General features: G+C 46.6%; 1 protein-coding gene across 7 annotated transcripts in view; it reads left to right on the top strand.

Moving 5' to 3' along the window:
- acot9.1 (acyl-CoA thioesterase 9, tandem duplicate 1) overlaps positions 1-16,533 on the top strand; it is an 85,444-nt gene that overhangs the window by 57,741 nt on the left and 11,170 nt on the right. For all 7 annotated transcript variants that reach the window (XM_085998587.1, XM_085998588.1, XM_085998591.1 and 4 more), the window contains 2 exons: positions 8,362-8,447; positions 12,770-12,857. In XM_085998587.1, coding sequence (XP_085854713.1) covers positions 8,362-8,447; positions 12,770-12,857 — 174 coding nt within the window. The remainder of the gene's footprint in view (positions 1-8,361; positions 8,448-12,769; positions 12,858-16,533) is intronic.

Genomic DNA, 16,533 nt, shown 5'->3' with positions numbered 1-16,533 from the left:
TGCACTATAATGTGGATAAATGTGAGGTTATCCACTTTGGTGGCAAAAACAGGAAGGCAGATTATTATTTGAATGGCAATAGATTGGGAGAAGGGGAAGTGCAAAGAGACCTGGGTGTTCTTGTGCACCAGTCGCTGAAGGTAAGCATGCAGGTGCAGCAGGCGGTTAAGAAGGCAAATGGTATGTTGGCCTTCGTAGCAAGAGGGTTCGAGTACAGGAACAAGGATGTCTTGCTGCAGTTGTACAGGGCCTGGTGAGACCGCACCTTGAGTATTGTGTGCAGTTTTGGTCACCTTATCTGAGGAAGGACGTTCTTGCCATGGAAGGAGTGCAGTGAAGATTCACCAGGCTAATACCTGGGATGGCAGGAATGACGTATGAGGAGAGATTCGGTTGATTGGGCTTGTACTCACTGGAGTTTAGAAGATTGAGAGGGGATCTCATCGAAACCTATAAAATTCTGTCAAGCCTGGACAGACTAGATGCAGGAAGGATGTTCCTGATGGCCGGGGAGTCCAGAACTAGGGGGTCATAGTCTAAGGATGAGGGGTAAGCCATTTAGGACTGAGATGAGGAGGAATTTCTTCACCCAGAGAGTGGTGAACCTGTGGAATTCTCTACCACAGAAGGCAGTGGAGGCCAATTCATTAAATATATTCAAGAAGGAGTTGGATATATTTCTTAAGGCTAAAGGGATCAAGGGATATGGGGAGAAGGCAGGAACGGGGTACTGAATTTGGATGATCAGCCATGATCTCATTGAATGGCGGAGCAGGCTCGAGGGGCCGAACGGCCTACTCCTGCTCCTATCTTCTATGTTTCTCTGGATGTGATTACCCTGGGCCTGAGACAGCTAGATACCGAAAATCATTCTCCCTCGTTAGCTGTTGAGCCATTTCTTAGTTGTATGGAGTGGAAGGGCCAGAGTCTGAGGCCCCCCCCTTAGACTGGGTTTTGGGGTCTCAGGAGGTTAAGGAGACAGGTAGTGTCTCTTCACAGAGGGCAAGGAAAATTGGCTGAGGTATTTCCATTGTGCAGCGAAGTGCCAAAAGTGGAGCACGGTTTCCGTCTGTAAAAAGAGGAGATTGCACATGCAGTGTTCCAGTTGCGGGTATGGGGAGCAAGTGTTCCGTTATAATCCCCAGGAACTATACTTTTTAACCAGATATTGGGCAGTGAAGAACCACTCCAGATAATGGGGGACACATGGAATGTTTCTAGGAGTTGCAGGTGAAGCTGAATCAGACAGAATATCTAGCACGAAACCCAAAAATGATGACACCCCTCTTTATGCAGAGTGATGAATGCTCAGAATGATCTTTTAGGCAGTTTCATTGTTTATTGAAAAATACTCTGATGCTTTTACTCTCACTTTGGTTTGCTGATTCTGTTGGGGAATGGTTGTTCTTAGAAGTTTATAAGTTGCTCCTCAAAATAGTACTGTTCAAAGGCATTTATTGATGTTTACAGAGTATTAAGCATAGAGTGCAAACTGTTATTGATAGTAATTACTCATACTACACTTAACAGCACACTTGCAGCGCTGATATCGGTGCAGTTGGTTGGTCAGACCTTACTTGAATTCTGAAGTATTTATTCTAAACATCCACCTTTTAAACCATTCTTTCACTCTGGAGGTTTCCACATTACCTCATCCAATTAACTTTTTTTTTAAATTCGTTTATGGGATCTGGGCGTCGCTGGCATGGTCAGCATTTATTGCCCTCGAGAAGGTGGTGGTGAGCTGCCTTCTTGAACCGCTGCAGTCCGTGTGGTGAAGGTACTCCCACAGTGCTGTTAGGGAGGGAGTTCCAGGAATTTGACCCAGCGACGATGAAGGATCGGCGATAGACTTCCAAGTCAGGATGGTGTGTGACTTGGAGGGGAACTTGGAGGTGGTGGTGTTCCCATGCGTCTGCTGCCCTTGTCCTTCTCGGTGGAAGAGGTCGCGGGTTTGGGAGGTGCTGCCGAAGAAGCCTTAGCGAGTGCTGCAGTACATCTTGTAGATGGTACACACTGCAGCCACGGTACGCCGGTGGTGGAGGGAGTGAATGTTTAAGGTGGTGGTGGGCCGCCTTGAACTGCTGCAATCAGTGTGGTGAAGATGCTCCCACATTGCTGTTACGGAGGGAGCTCCAGGGTTTTGAACCAGCGACAATGAAGGAATGGCGAGAAATGTCCAAGTCAGGATGGTATGTGACTTGCAGTGGAACTTGGAGGTGGTGGAGTTCCTGCTGCCCTTGTCCTCCTCAGTGGAGATCGCGGGTCTGAGGCACTGTCGTAGAAGCCTTGGTGAGTTGCTGCAGTGCATCTTGTAGATGGTACACACTGCAGCCATGGTGTGCCGGTGGACAGAGTGAATGTTTAAGGTGGTGGATGGGGTGCCAATCACACGGGCTGCTTTGTTCTGGATGGTGCTGAGCTTCTTGTGTTGTTGGAGCTGCACTCATCCAGGTAAGTGGAAATTATTCCATCACACTACTGACTTGTGCCTTGTAGATGGTGGAAAGGCTCTGGGGAGTCGGGAGGTGAGACACTCGCCGCAGAATACCCAGCCTCTGACCTGCTCTTGTAGCCACAGTATCTGTGGTATTTATCTTATCAGCTGCATGTTCCTGTCTTTGCTTTTCATTTCACTGGAAATGAAACTGAAATGTGACATTTCCAGCCTTCTAACAGAAATTTACTTGACTGGCATAAGTTAAAAGCTAATAGAAAAAATGACCCCTTTCCTTATAATTCTTTTCCCTCTCCCTGGTTTTTCCCCTTTATGTCCCTTCTGAAAGCAGTGACTCATACTAGGTAAAGTTCAATGGGTGTTGGTATCCCTCCAATATTTCACCCAGGTAATCATATTCTTCATGTATGAGCATGAGGGCCACAATCGTTAAACCCAACCTTTACCAGGCATCCAGAAATGTACACCTCCCTACAGGGTTTTCTGATCAGTGTCGAGTACCCAAGCTGATGCTTCTTTTCCCTGTCAGTATTGCTCCAAGTGCTCTGCTGATTGCACCAGCAGACTCTTGTTCAAACCAAGGATTGAACCTTCCTTGTTTCTATGGCTCACTACCAATGTGGTGCATTTACAAAAGCAAAATACGGCGGATGCTGGAAATCTGAAATAAAAACAGAAAATGCTGGAAATACTCAGCAGGTCAGGCAGCATCAGTGGAGAGAGAAACAGAGTTAACGTTTCAGGTCAATGACCTTTCGCCAGAACTGGTGCATTTACAAGGTGACCTATCGATGGGAGAAATTCAACTCATTTTCTTTGTAGAATTTAAGACTTCAATTTATCTGCATTGCTCGTGTGTCAGCCGTGGCTCAGTGGGCAGCACCCTCAGAAGGTTGTGGGTTCAAGTCCCACTCCAGAGACTTGAGCACAAAAATCTAGGCTGACACTCCAGTGCAGTGCTGAGGGAGTGCTGCACTATCAGAAGTGCCGTCTTTCAGATGAGACGTTAAACCGAGGCCCCGTCTGCGCTCTCAGGTGGATGTAAAAGATCCCATGGTACTATTTCGAAGAGCAGCAGGTTGAAATTCTTCCTCCCCCCCCCCCCCCACCTTTTCTCTGTTCTTTCTCAGTAATTGTTGCTGTCAGCTGCATGTTCTTGCTCCCTCTGGTGTTGTGGTATTTAAATGGACACCAAAGTTCTGATTGGTCCCCTTGGATGACCAGGCCTGATTACTGATTGGTCCCCTTGGAGGGCAAGACACACCCAGCACTTTTTCTGGAATGTGTAATTAATCTTCCCTGCCGACATCAGTTAATTTGCAAAGTGTAATTCGAGCCATTCTGACTGCCTACTCCAGGAGACAGAACAGAGCTCACTTGGAACAAACGGGGCTCACCCTCGTGGGTTAAGACCTTCTCCCACCCCCGAACAAGATCCTGCCCCCACCGTCCCAAGTTCCTGACCTCCCCCCAAGTTTCTGCCATTCTCCCCCCTGCCCAAGGGCCTGACCTGCCCCCGCCCACCGAGTTCCTGACCTCCCCCCATCCAATTTTCTGACCTCCCCCCAACAAGTTCCTGACTTTCCCCCACCACCCCCATAGAAGGGACATTGTGCGTGGGTCACGGATTGCTAACAGGTTTATGGAGTATGAAGTGAATAGTGACTACATTCCGGGAAATCAACCAGGCCTGGGGGCAGGAGAGGGAGAACGTGGTGCGTGTGTAAAGGGGGTGGGGTTGGAAGAACGCGATACATCTTACTATCTGGATCACGTTCTCACTCTCATTTCCCACCCCCCCCCCCCCCCCCTTAGACCTGGATCACGTTCTTCCCCCATCCCCACTGTGCCCTCCATGCTCGTTCCTCTTCTCTTTTCCCCCCCCCCCCCAAAAAACCTGTGTTCCTGACCACCTCTCCCCTCCGATCCTCCCTCTCCCTCTCTCTCTCTCTCAAGGCCGCAAAAATGTTTGCGTGGATGATCACAGCGATATTTTAGGCGAAAGCCCTGGAGACTCCTTTAGTATAGTCATTGATTGGGGGGTGGAGGTTGTGGGGTTGAAGGGGATTAGAAATGGGAAGGGGTGAGGCTGTGGATAGATTTGAAAACAAGGATGAGAATTTTGAAATCGAGGCGCTGCTTAACTGGGAGCCAATGTAGGTCAGCGAGCACAGGGGACTTGGAGCGAGTTAGGACACGGGCAGTCGAGTTTTGGATGACCTCAAGTTTGCGTAGGGTGGAATGTGGGAGGCCAGCCAGGAGTGCGTTGCAATAGTCAAGTCTAGAGGTAACAAAGGCATGGATGAGGGTGTCAGCAGCGGATGAGCTGAGGCAAGGGCGGAGATGGGCGATGTTACAGAGGTGGAAATAGACAGTCTTTGTTATGCTGCGGATATGTGGTCGGAAGCTCAATTCAGGGTCAAATATGACACCAAGGTTGCGAACAGTGTGGTTCAGCCTCAGACAGATGTTAGGGAGAGAGATGGAGTCAGTGGCTAGGGAACGGAGTTTGTGGTGGGGACCGAAAACAATGGCTTCCGTCTTCCCAATATTTAATTGGGAGAAAATCTTTGCTCAGACACCTGTTAAGGATGTGAAGGCTTTGAAAAGGGTACAGAAGAGATTTACGAGAATGGTTCCAGGGATGAGGGATTACAGTTATGTGGATAGACTGGAGAAGCTGGGATTGTTCTCCTTCGAGCAGAGAAGGCTAAGAGGAGATTTGATAGAAGTGTTTAAAATCATGAAGGGTTTTGATAGAGTAAATAAAGAGAAACTGTTTCCAATGGCTGAAGGATCGATAACCAGAGGACACAGATTTAATGTGATTGGATAAAGAACCAGAAGCGACACGAGGAAAAACTTTTTTACGCAACGAGTGTTTAGGATTTGGAATGCACTGAGTGATAGGGCGGTGGGTACAGATTCAATAGTAGCCTTCAAAAGGGAATTGGGCAAATACTTGAAGGAGAAAAAATTGCAGAGATATGGAGAAAGGGTGGGGGAGTGGGACTGACTGGATTGCTCATTGAAAGAGCCGGCGCAGACTCGATGGGCTGAATGGCCTCCTGCGCTGTACTATTCTATGTTTCTGAAAGGGATTGAAGTGAAATTTGTCAGCCCTCTAGTGTAGATATAATCCAGTGAGTCTTGATCCAAGAAAGCTTTGTAAGCTAGGAGAGGTTGTAAAATAGCAGCTCAAGGCAGGGACATAGAGCTAGAAAAAGCAGGAGTACACCATTCAACATCCAAGCTGCATGCCACAGGTAGGAAACCGTATAAGCATTCAGCCATTCTCTGCAGTCCGCGATCCCAATGTTAACTGCAACCTTTTACCAAAGAGGATATCCATGATATCTCTGATCATTTCCTTGTATCGCTGTCCACCCACATCCCCTTCCTCTTCTCAACCCCACTTCCATCTGTGTCCACCCCTGGAAAAAACTCTGCCTCAAGTCACTTACAACAGCACTTTCAAAATCCCACTGTCTAGCCTTTCGTACTCCATTCACTACAACAGTTCTACTCAATCGCACCAATCACCTCCACCTTAGATGCCCTTGCCCCCATTAAAACCATTACTCTCATCCTGGTCAGCCTCCCTGGTACAGCCCTCATCCTTAAGTCCAAGGAACGCAGACTTGAACTTTTAATGTTAATGGTTCTCTCTCCTCAGGCACTGTCCCCTCCCCTTCAAATCTGCCGTCATCACTACTCTCAAAAAACCAACCCTTAACCCTTCTATCCTTGCAAACGACCACCCCATCTCCAACCTCTCTTTCCTCTCAAGTCCTTGAACGTGCTGTCGCCTCCCAAATCCATGCCCATCTTTCCTGGAAATCCATGTTTGAATCTCTCCAATCAGGCTTCTGCTCCTGCCACAGTACCAAAACGGTTCTTATCAAAATTGCAAATGACACCCTATGTGACTGACAATGGTAAACTATCCCTCCTCTTCCTTCTCAACCTGTCTGCAGTCTTTGACACAATTGACCACGCCATCCTCCTCCAACGCCTCACCACCGTCGTCCAGCTGGGTGGGACTGCACTCGCCTGGTTCCATTCTTGTCTATCCAGTTGTAGCCAGAGAATCACCTGCAATGGCTTCTCTTCCTGCTCCTGCACTGTTACCTCTGGTGGCCCCCAGGGATTTATCCTTGGCCCCCTCCTATTTCTCATCTACATGCTGCCCCTCGGCGACATCATCTGAAAACACATCATCAGGTTCCACATGTACTCTGGCGACATTCAGCTCCACCTCTCTCAATCTCTCCACTGACTGATTTGTCAGGCTGCTTGTCCGACATCAGTATTGGATGAGCAGTAATTTCCTCCAACTAAATATTGGGAAGACCGCCACAAACTCTGTTCCCTAGTCACCGACTCCATCTCTCTCCCAGGCAGCTAAGGATGAACCAGACTGTTCGCAACCTTGGAGTCGTATTTGACCCCAAGGTGAGCTTCCGACCACATATCCACGCCATTATTAAGATCGTCTATTTATACCTGCATTACATCACCCGACTTCGCTCCTGCCTCAGCTCATCTGCTGCTAAAACCCTCATCCATGCCTTTGTTACTTCTAGACGTGACGATTCCAACGCACTCCTGGCCTGCCCCTCCATCTTCTACCGTCCATAAACTTAAGCTCATCCAAAACTCTGCTTGTATCCAAATTTGTTCCATGTCCCGTTCATCCATCACCCTTGTGCTCACTGACCTACAATGGCTCCCAGTTAAGCAACACCTCAATTTTAAAATTCTCATCCTTGTTTTCAAATCTGCATAGCCTCGCACCTCCCTATCTCTGTAACCTCCTCCAGTCCTACAAGTCTCTTGCACATCCCCGATTTTAATTGCTCCACCATTGGTGGCCGTGCCTTCAGCTGCCAAGGCGCTAAGCTCTGGAATTCCCTCCCTAAACCCCTCTACCTCTCTTTCCTCCTTTTAAGACGCTCCTTAAAACCCACCTCGTCACCTGTCCTAATATCTCCTTATGTGGCTCGGTGTCAAATTTTGTTTGAAAATGCTCCTGTGAACGGCCTTGGGACGTTTTACTACGTTAAAGGCGCTATATAAATGTAAGCTGTTATATGAGCCACTTTGTTTCTTCCAGCACACACTGTATTTGAGGCCTCCCTTTTAGAACTATACCTCAGTCCTATTGAAGGAGGAGGTAGTGGAGGCTGAGCAAAAATGGATAAGTGCACAGACAATAAGTGATGAGCTTCAAGTGGTGCTGATTAGGGTGAGAAACTACAGGACAGAATGGGGTGTTGTAAATGGGGGCTGAACTATGAAAGTAATCGAGTATTTTTAAGGCTCCACTATAACTGTGGTTTGCTTGTCAAAAGGCCTTTACATCTGCACACAGGGCGGAAGCCAGCTCTTACTATTTCGCAAACTGGGGGGTGGAGGAGGAAGTCATCAAATTTAGCATTACAAAGATAGTAAGCCCTTTAAGTCTACTGTATTAGTTGCAGCTCTGTGCTTACATGCTTCTTGCTTTTGGAATGATTTACACAATTTTCTCAAATAGAGGGATTTTGTGAACTGTACCCAAATTTCTCATAATTTCCAACCCTAGCTTGATATTTTTGCTTAATTTTTCAATGCCATTCCTTTAGATAACGCCCTTAATATATTACTAATAATTCTGTTTTTATCTCTGGCGGTGTTTGAGTCATGTTCTTATTCAGCCATTTATTGAGGAACACTAAATGTCTCAACCAATTTTTTTTTAATAAAGTTTTTATTAAATTTCCTTTCCGCTCATTTGAAAGTGAAGATGTTTCTCTTTACATTGAAGTGTATGCTTATTAAAGCGGTGCAGATCTATGATTGAACTGTTGGTGCACTTTATAGGTGAACAGTACAGTAACTTGTCTTTTTTTTAACATCAGGAACGTAATATTTTCAACAAAATCTTTGGTGGGTTTCTGATGAGGAAAGCCTTTGATTTGGCATGGGCAAATGCTTGTGTCTATGGGTAAGAACCTTATATTTTGTGTATATTGTGCATATGTACTGATAGAGTTTGGGAATTAGAACTCTCTAGTTGCACTTCTCCTTCATTGATAGTTTCGACTGATTTTGACCTTGTTTCTCCAAAACCTTGCTCCCAGGCTTTAGACAGACAATTAAATGGGTTGCTGTAATTCAAGTGCTTCCAGGCAGCCCAGATTTGCCTGCTTTCCCTCTACTCATTTAACCTTGACCCTACATTATCAGTAGTCTTTCAAAAAGTCTAACCCTGGGTAGGTAATCCGTCTTTATGAAAGTTAAAAAAGAAAGACTTGCATTTATATAGCTTTTACGACCACTGGATGTCCCAAAGTGCTTTACAGACAATGAGGTACTTTTGAAGTGGAGTCACTGTTGTAATCTAGGAAATGTTATGGGCAGATTTCACTCATTGGCTCTGTTTGCCCGTCTGCATCTCCAGAAGCTTACAGTGCCAAGTGAAAAGGGCCTGTCCACTGGTGCCAGGATAACTAGTGCACCCTGTTAAGTATGTGTATTGTATTGAACAATTAACACAAAGACTTAAACGTATAACTCAAACAGGTCTTTACTGGTTGGAGGTAGGGACTGCACGTAGGTCTTTACTTCATGCCCACAGGCGGGAACTGAGGGGAGATCAGTACCCACAGTACTACTTATACCCCATGGCCAGGAGTGGTACTGCGTATCACTACGCCCTACAAGTAGTGCAGTCCTGTCCATAGGTTCAAAGTAGCACACATATTACATACACAACATTCCTCCCTTCTTAGCTTTACAGTCATCTCCCCATTTAACATAACGTAATAACCTATATACATATATAACTTCAGGTTTACATAACAGAATAACATAGATACATAGATAACTTCATGTCAAAACAGATCACAGATTCAGTCTCTGCGGAAAACAGTTCACAGATTCAATCTCTGTGGTGTAGTCGGTTCACGTTGCTGGAGTGACTCATTCAATAGTCCTTCCATGGATTTAACAGTTTGAACTTCCGAACTGAATTGGCTCCGTTCGGAGGGACCACGTGTGTGATCTGGTAGAGGTAATAATGGTTCAGATGGGTCATCTTCTGTTTCGACTTTTCCTTTTCTGCTTCTTGGAGACTCTCTGGGCTCCACTGTCAGCTGCCAGCTGCATGCGCAGTTCCTCCTTCTCTTCCTCCTTTTTCCGTAGTAGAGCCACCTTCTCCCGATGTTCCGTAGACTTTCGGTGCTCCTCCATGATTTCTGTATGGTGGGAGTCGAAGTTACAAGTTGGGCAGGACAGGACATAGTAATATTCGGTGTCGTCCTGATCTAGGCCAGCGAGAGGGTCTTCTATTTCCTCCATACCCAGCTGGGCGTTAGCCAGCTTTTGTTCCAAGTCCAGACATCTTTCCTGAAGAGACTTCTTCATGCGTACCTCTTCATCCAGCTTTTTCTGGGCTTTCAGCAAGTCGTTTACTAATGACCTCATTTGAGATTTTACTACTTCAACTTCTTTTGGAGATTGATTGATCGGACTATTCAATCCCTCTACCGGAGCAGCTGTTTCAATGGTCTGTTGTTCTACGTTGACGTGAGTCAGCGTACTTTTGGCATCCAAGGGCTGCTCTGTTGCAGTCATCTCAGTCTGTGTTGCCACCTCAGCTCTTCCAATAACCTTTGAGAGCTCCGAACCCCTTTCGTTTGAATATTGAAGTTCGTGTTCAAGTTTTTCCCATTTCAGAGTCCTGTCCTTCAGCATATGCAGGAGTTGGCTGACCGTTAACTCCTCTGACATCAGACGTTTTGTGTGCTCCTGCTCCATTTTCTCCATCAGCTGCTTCTGTTGTCTTTCCAGACTCTCCAACTCTATATCAAAGAACTCTCGTTGCATTCAACTCTTGCTCAAAACGGCGAAGCATTTGTTCTAATTGCTGTTGTAGTTTGAAATGGAGTTGAGTTCGAGCCCGGTGTCCCTCAGAAATGGGCACATCAGTAGACTTGCCAGACTCAGAATCCACAGTTAAACTATGTTGTTGTTGCTCAGTGGAATTCTGTGCTGAAACTTTGTCTTTTGCACCTGAGTTGGGCTTACCATCATCCGTTCCAGAGTCTGGGCCGACTATCTTCACCGAGTTCTCACTCGTTATTGTTTGTAGGAAATGCCAGTCCATATTCATTTTCCTAATCCACTCCCGTCCTAGTAGTGGAGGACCTCCTTCAGATATCACATATAAGTCCATTATTTGACTGTCTTCGCCCTTGTGGACCACTGCAACCTCTATTTTCCCGATGGGGTACACTCTTTGCCCCGTGTATGTTTTCAATATAATCCCCGTATCCTGTAGGGGAATATGTTGGAATAACTTTCCGTAATCTTTCTTATTTATGACCGTCAATGCCGATCCAGTGTCCAATTCCAGTTTTACTTGGACTCCTTCTATCTGAAGAGTGACCCAAATTGTCTGGAGGTCTGCACCCTTACCAGCGTTGAGTACTCTTAAGCTAGCCAGTTCATTACTGCTAGCGTCTGAATCGGACTCCTGTTCGGTCACCTTGTGTACCTTTGCGTATTTTCCTTGCGGTGACTTCTTGTTGCTGGTCTTCTTCCCTGACCTGCATACTCTAGCTATATGTCCAAGCCTACCACAAGTTCTACATTCTTGGTTTTTAAACCAACACTGGTTCTGATCATGCGTTGTCTTTCCACAACGATAACATTTGCCAAAACTCACACCCAATTTGTGTGCACTGAGCTCCGGTGACCGTAGCTGCATTACTGCCGTGCCTCTCGCTGCGGCTTCGTGTGCTGCTGCCATAGTGACCGCCTTCTCAAGCGTCAGCTCATTCTCCTCGAGCAGTCGCTTTTGTGTATCCTGTTTAAATAAACCACACACAAATTTGTCTCGTAGTGCATCTGTCAGTCCCGTTCCAAACTGGCAATATTTCGCTAATTTACGCAATTCCAGCAAATATTCAGCATTGCTTTCATGCTGTAGCTGCCTTCTGTCGTAAAATTTAAATCGTTCCGCTAGCATCAGCGGCGTGGGGTTTAGATGATCTTTCAGGACAGTAACAATCTCATCGAACGTCTTATCCGCCGGTTCATCTGGTGATAACAGGTGTTTCAATTGCCCGTATGTCTTCGCACCCATTAAATTTAATAATGTTAGAGCTTTATCTTGGTCACGAATTTTATTGGCCTTACAATAATTTTTTACTCTTTCAACATATATGGCCCAATCTTCGAGGTCACTATCAAAGGTGCTAATATTCCCGTGTTTAGGCATTGTAGATTTGCAATTTCTCAGATTTTATTTTCTTTACTTGTTATCAAAGATGGCGGCTTCCCGCTCTTGCCGTCGTCCTCCGCCCACAAAATGGCGGTTTTCCCGCGCTTGGCGGTCTTCACCCGTCCCCGACGCCGTCTCCCTTCAGCCCCCGAGTGCGGCCCTTATCTTCGCCGCGATCGCCCGAGTGCGGCCCTTTGGTCCCGATCGCTGGCCCGCGCTGCGCCTCGCACTTGAAGCGGCTCCCGGCCTCTGGCTCACCCGCTCGCGCGGCTCTTGCTCGCTCCCTCCCGGGCTCTGGCTTACCCACGAGGTTATGGAGGCTTCAGGGTCCTAATGCCTGTTGCTTCCAGTCGCTGGAAGCTGTCAGGATTTCTGCTGCCCTTCAGTTTTGAGTGGGGTGTTGAGGATTGAAACCTCTCTTCAACGTCCTGTCTTTGGACGAAGCCGCCGTGGAATAACTGCCGCAGGGTTCGAACCGACTCGTCGCCAGTGTTAAGTATGTGTATTGTATTGAACAATTAACACAAAGACTTAAACGTATAACTCAAACAGGTCTTTACTGGTTGGAGGTAGGGACTGCACGTAGGTCTTTACTTCATGCCCACAGGCGGGAACTGAGGGGAGATCAGTACCCACAGTACTACTTATACCCCATGGCCAGGAGTGGTACTGCGTATCACTACGCCCTACAAGTAGTGCAGTCCTGTCCATAGGTTCAAAGTAGCACACACATTACATACACAACACACCCCTCTTGGTATCTAATGTTTCAGGTGTCCATGCTCGCTGGCTCAGTGCCATCGCAGTTGTGTTTCTCCAAACAGTTGGTTCAGTGTGATCTTGAACGAGGCCTGGGAATAGCTCGCCCCCTTGACCACATAGTGTGTGGCAACGGAGAAACTAGGGCAGGGAAGAAATTAAGGGAGCATGTATGAACATAACGGGTTAATATGTCTTTAATTCGATTTTTAAATACATTGTTGCTGAAGTCCTCTGTTTTATATCTGGAACTTTCTCAAATCCTTGTTGATTGCTTTCAGGGGTTCAAGGCCTTACGTGATCGCTGTAGATGACATCCTGTTTCAGAAACCAGTTGAGATTGGTTCCTTGCTGTACCTTTCATCACAGGTAATGTATGCATTTACAGTATGAAGTGTCAGTATTAGTTTAATGGGCCAGAAATTCGGGTCCAAATGCGTGAGTACGGTCTGGGTACTCACGCATCTGGCCGGTGGAAATGCCGGCGTTCAGCATGCACAGCGCATGCGGGGAACGCCGGCATTTCCAGTCCTCTGAACGAAGGGGTTCAGAGGCACAGCGCGTGCGACTGCACAGGCAGCGCTTGCGCAGTGAACTTCGTCGATTTCATTCATGGATTCAGTGAGGGTAAGTCCTTACAAGTTACACTTGAAAAAAGCATGTGTAAAGTTGTTCCAAGGCTGCGGAGGAAGATATATTTTATCGTGGAGCTTCTGAAAGGCAATATTTTTGTTTGGGAAAGGGAGGGAAGTTATTTTAAGAAATTTTAAGTAAGTTTTAAAGTTTAAATTTTTTTTTTTTTTTAAACGGGTTTTCAGAACGGTAGGTAGAAGGAGCAATTGTGGCTGTGTGAATGGAATGTGAAAATGAGTGTTCTAAAATGAGTAATGTAACATTTCCAGCACTTTTAAGAAAGAAACTTTTCATCAGTAATAAGTAATTATGTATGTATGTCCGCATATATTCCTTTACGTATATGTATGTATGTTTTATATTCCTTTACTTATGTGTATGAATGTATGTTTTTAATTATGATTTTCCAATAAGTTACTTTCTCTGAAAGTCATAATTAAATAATACATTCATACACATAAGTAAAGGAATATATACATAACACGCAAAGGAATATATACAGACATACATACTTTCAGAAGCTCCACGATAAGAAATATCTTCCTCCGCAGCCTCTGGAGCAACTGTACCCATGCTTTTTTTCATGTGTAAGTTGTAAGGACTTGACCTCACTGAAAGCATGAATGAAAGCGGCGAATTTTACTGCGCACGCGCTGCCTGTGCAGTCGCATGCGTTCTGCCTCTGAACCCCTTCGTTCAGAGGACAGGAAATGCCGGTTTTCCCCACATGCACTGTGCATGCTGAAAACCGGCATTTCCTCCGGCCAGACGCGTAAGTACCCCGACCGTACTCGCGCATTTGGAAGGGAATTACTGGGCCAACATTTTACATGTCAATAAAATGAAAAATTTAACAATTGCACGATTTGCCCCCTCGCATCTGCGACTGAGGGTCCAAGGAGGTGCATTGCGCAAGAGGTCATCGTCGTACGTATCCTCACACTGTTCCCTTTCGGGAACTGTATGAAGTGGTGGAAGGATTTATGGCCGTGATTAACGCTCATTCCGTGACCGTAACCATCTTTGAACCAGCCATTAGGGTGGTTAGTCCTATGGCGTGAGGGTTTTACGGGCTCCCACAACCCATCTGAGGCGGGGGGCCACCCACACCCACGGACGCAAGTATCCCGCTGGATATCCACCCAGAATTTATAGTTGGAGCTCCGACTCCACTTGCCGGGACTGTCTGGAGTGGGGTTCGAAACCCTACTCCTTCTGGCCCAGCGGCAGGGATGCTTACTGCTACGCAAAAGGCCCACTCCGCACAAAAGGTGACACCCATACGTTTCCTGCGCCTTTTCCCTCCCCGTGACTGGAGCCCTATGCTGCCACTTGAAAGACCAAGCTATCATCTGCCCTTTTTGCGGCGCCTTTGACTTCTCATTACCAATGATGAGCAGGCGCTGCGCCTCCACCTCCTTGAGGAGATTGCTGAGGTCATCATCAGTTCAATTGTGAGTTCTTTTAATGCCGTGAATTGTGCTCATTCCAGCCATTTCACTTTGCTAATCGGATTGGGCCTTTGGCATAGCGGTAGGATCCCCGCCGCTGTTGCCAGATCAGGGTAGGGTTTCGAACCCCGCTCCAGACAGTCCCGGCAAGTGGAGTCGGAGCTCCGGCTCTAAATTCTGGGTTGACATCCAGTGGGATGTTTGCGTCCGTGGGTGTGGGTGGCCCCCCCCTCCTTGTATAGCTTGTGGGAGCCCGTAAAACCCTCCCGCCATAGGACTAACCGCCCTAATGGCTGGTTCAAAGATGGTTACGGTCACGGAATGAGCGTTAATCATGGCCATAAATCCTTCCACCACTTCATACAGTTCCCCAAAGGGAACAGTGTGAAGACACGTATGACGACGACATTGCTAAATAAATAAATGGAATTTAAAAAATTCTTTTAGGGCTTTTAAAAGTCTTTAAATTGCTTTAATTCTCTTTAAAACTACTTCAGATTCTTCAAAATAATGTAAACGTTTTTAAAAGTTTATAAAAGTTACCAAAATCTTCAAAAAACTTCCAAAAACCTATTTAAACTGCTGCTTTGCATGTAAAAATGCTTAGCAGCTTGGCAGAAATATTGGGGGCATGTCTTGTTAAACTGAGACCTCAAGGGGCGTGTCTCAGTTGCACAGCGCGCTACAGGCTTCGCGCTGGCTGCACTCCTGGGCAGCGTCACGTCATACGCTGCCCCGGATTCTTCTTTTTCAAAATCGAATTCCAGGCGTCCCTGGAGGTCAACGGCCAGCGCGTCGGGTAAGTGCATATCGGGCTTGCACGCGCGGTAAGCCCCCGATCTGAATTTCTGGCCCAATGTGTCTTGCTGATCGCAACATAATTCAGCTCATTTTAGTTGATGCAGCTAGAAAGACTGAGCTCTGGTGCACCTCACTAGGTACCCTCCCCCTTCCCACTCCGACATAATACTTGTTTTCTACCCTTCAGCCAATTTTTTATCCTTTCCCAAGGTGTACCCTGGATCCACACAGCACTGAGTATACTAATAGCATTTGTGCCTGACCAAACAGTTAAACTCTGAGTGACTTCAGGCTGTTTTTACGTTTAACAATGAAAACTTTCTGGCCTTAATTGGACAGGTCAGTGTAAACACCTTAGCACCAAAATAATACATTAGGTATTATGGGGTGTAATATTCCTTTTTAATTATAAAGCAGCATTTCATCCTCAATCAACAGCTCTAAAACAGATTTTTTTTTTTCATTTATTCACTTATGGGATGTGGGCGTCGCTGGCAAGGCCAGCATTTATTGCCCATCCCTAGCTGCCCTCGAAGGTGGTGGTGAGCTGCCTTCTTGAACCACTGATGTCCGTGTGGTGAAGGTACTCCCACAGTGTTGTTAGGTCGGGAGTTTCAGGATTTTGACCCAGTGATGATGAAGGATCGACGATATATTTCTAAGTCAGGATGGTGTGTGACTTGGAGGGGAACTTGGAGGTGGTGGTGTTAACACTTGCGCCTGCTGCCCTTGTCTTTCTAGGTGGAAGAGGTTGCGGGTTTGGGAGAAGAAGCTTTGGCGAGTTGCTGCAGTGCATCTTGTAGATGGTACACACTGCAGCCATGGTACGCCGGTGGTGGAGGGAGTGAATGTTTAAGGTGCTGGATGTGGTGCCAATCAAATGGGCTGCTTTGTCCTGGATGGTGCCGAGCTTCTTGAGTGTTGTTGCAGCTGCACTCATCCAGGCAAGTGGAGAGTATTCCATCACACTCCTTACTTGTGCCTTGTAGATGGTGGAAAGGCTTTGGGGAGTCAGGAGGTGAGACACTCACCGCAGAATACCTAGCCTCTGACCTACTCTTGTTGCCACAGTATTTATGTGGCTGGTCCAGTTAAGTTTCTGTTCAATGGTGACCCCCAGGATGTTGATGGTGGGGGATTCGGTGATGGTAATACCGTTG

Source organism: Somniosus microcephalus, chromosome 10 (genome assembly GCF_052327205.1).
Source record: "Somniosus microcephalus isolate GS21.2 chromosome 10, FLI_Smic_1.0, whole genome shotgun sequence".
NCBI classification, from domain to species: Eukaryota; Metazoa; Chordata; class Chondrichthyes; order Squaliformes; family Somniosidae; genus Somniosus; species Somniosus microcephalus.
This window is presented reverse-complemented; position numbering and strand designations above follow the sequence as displayed.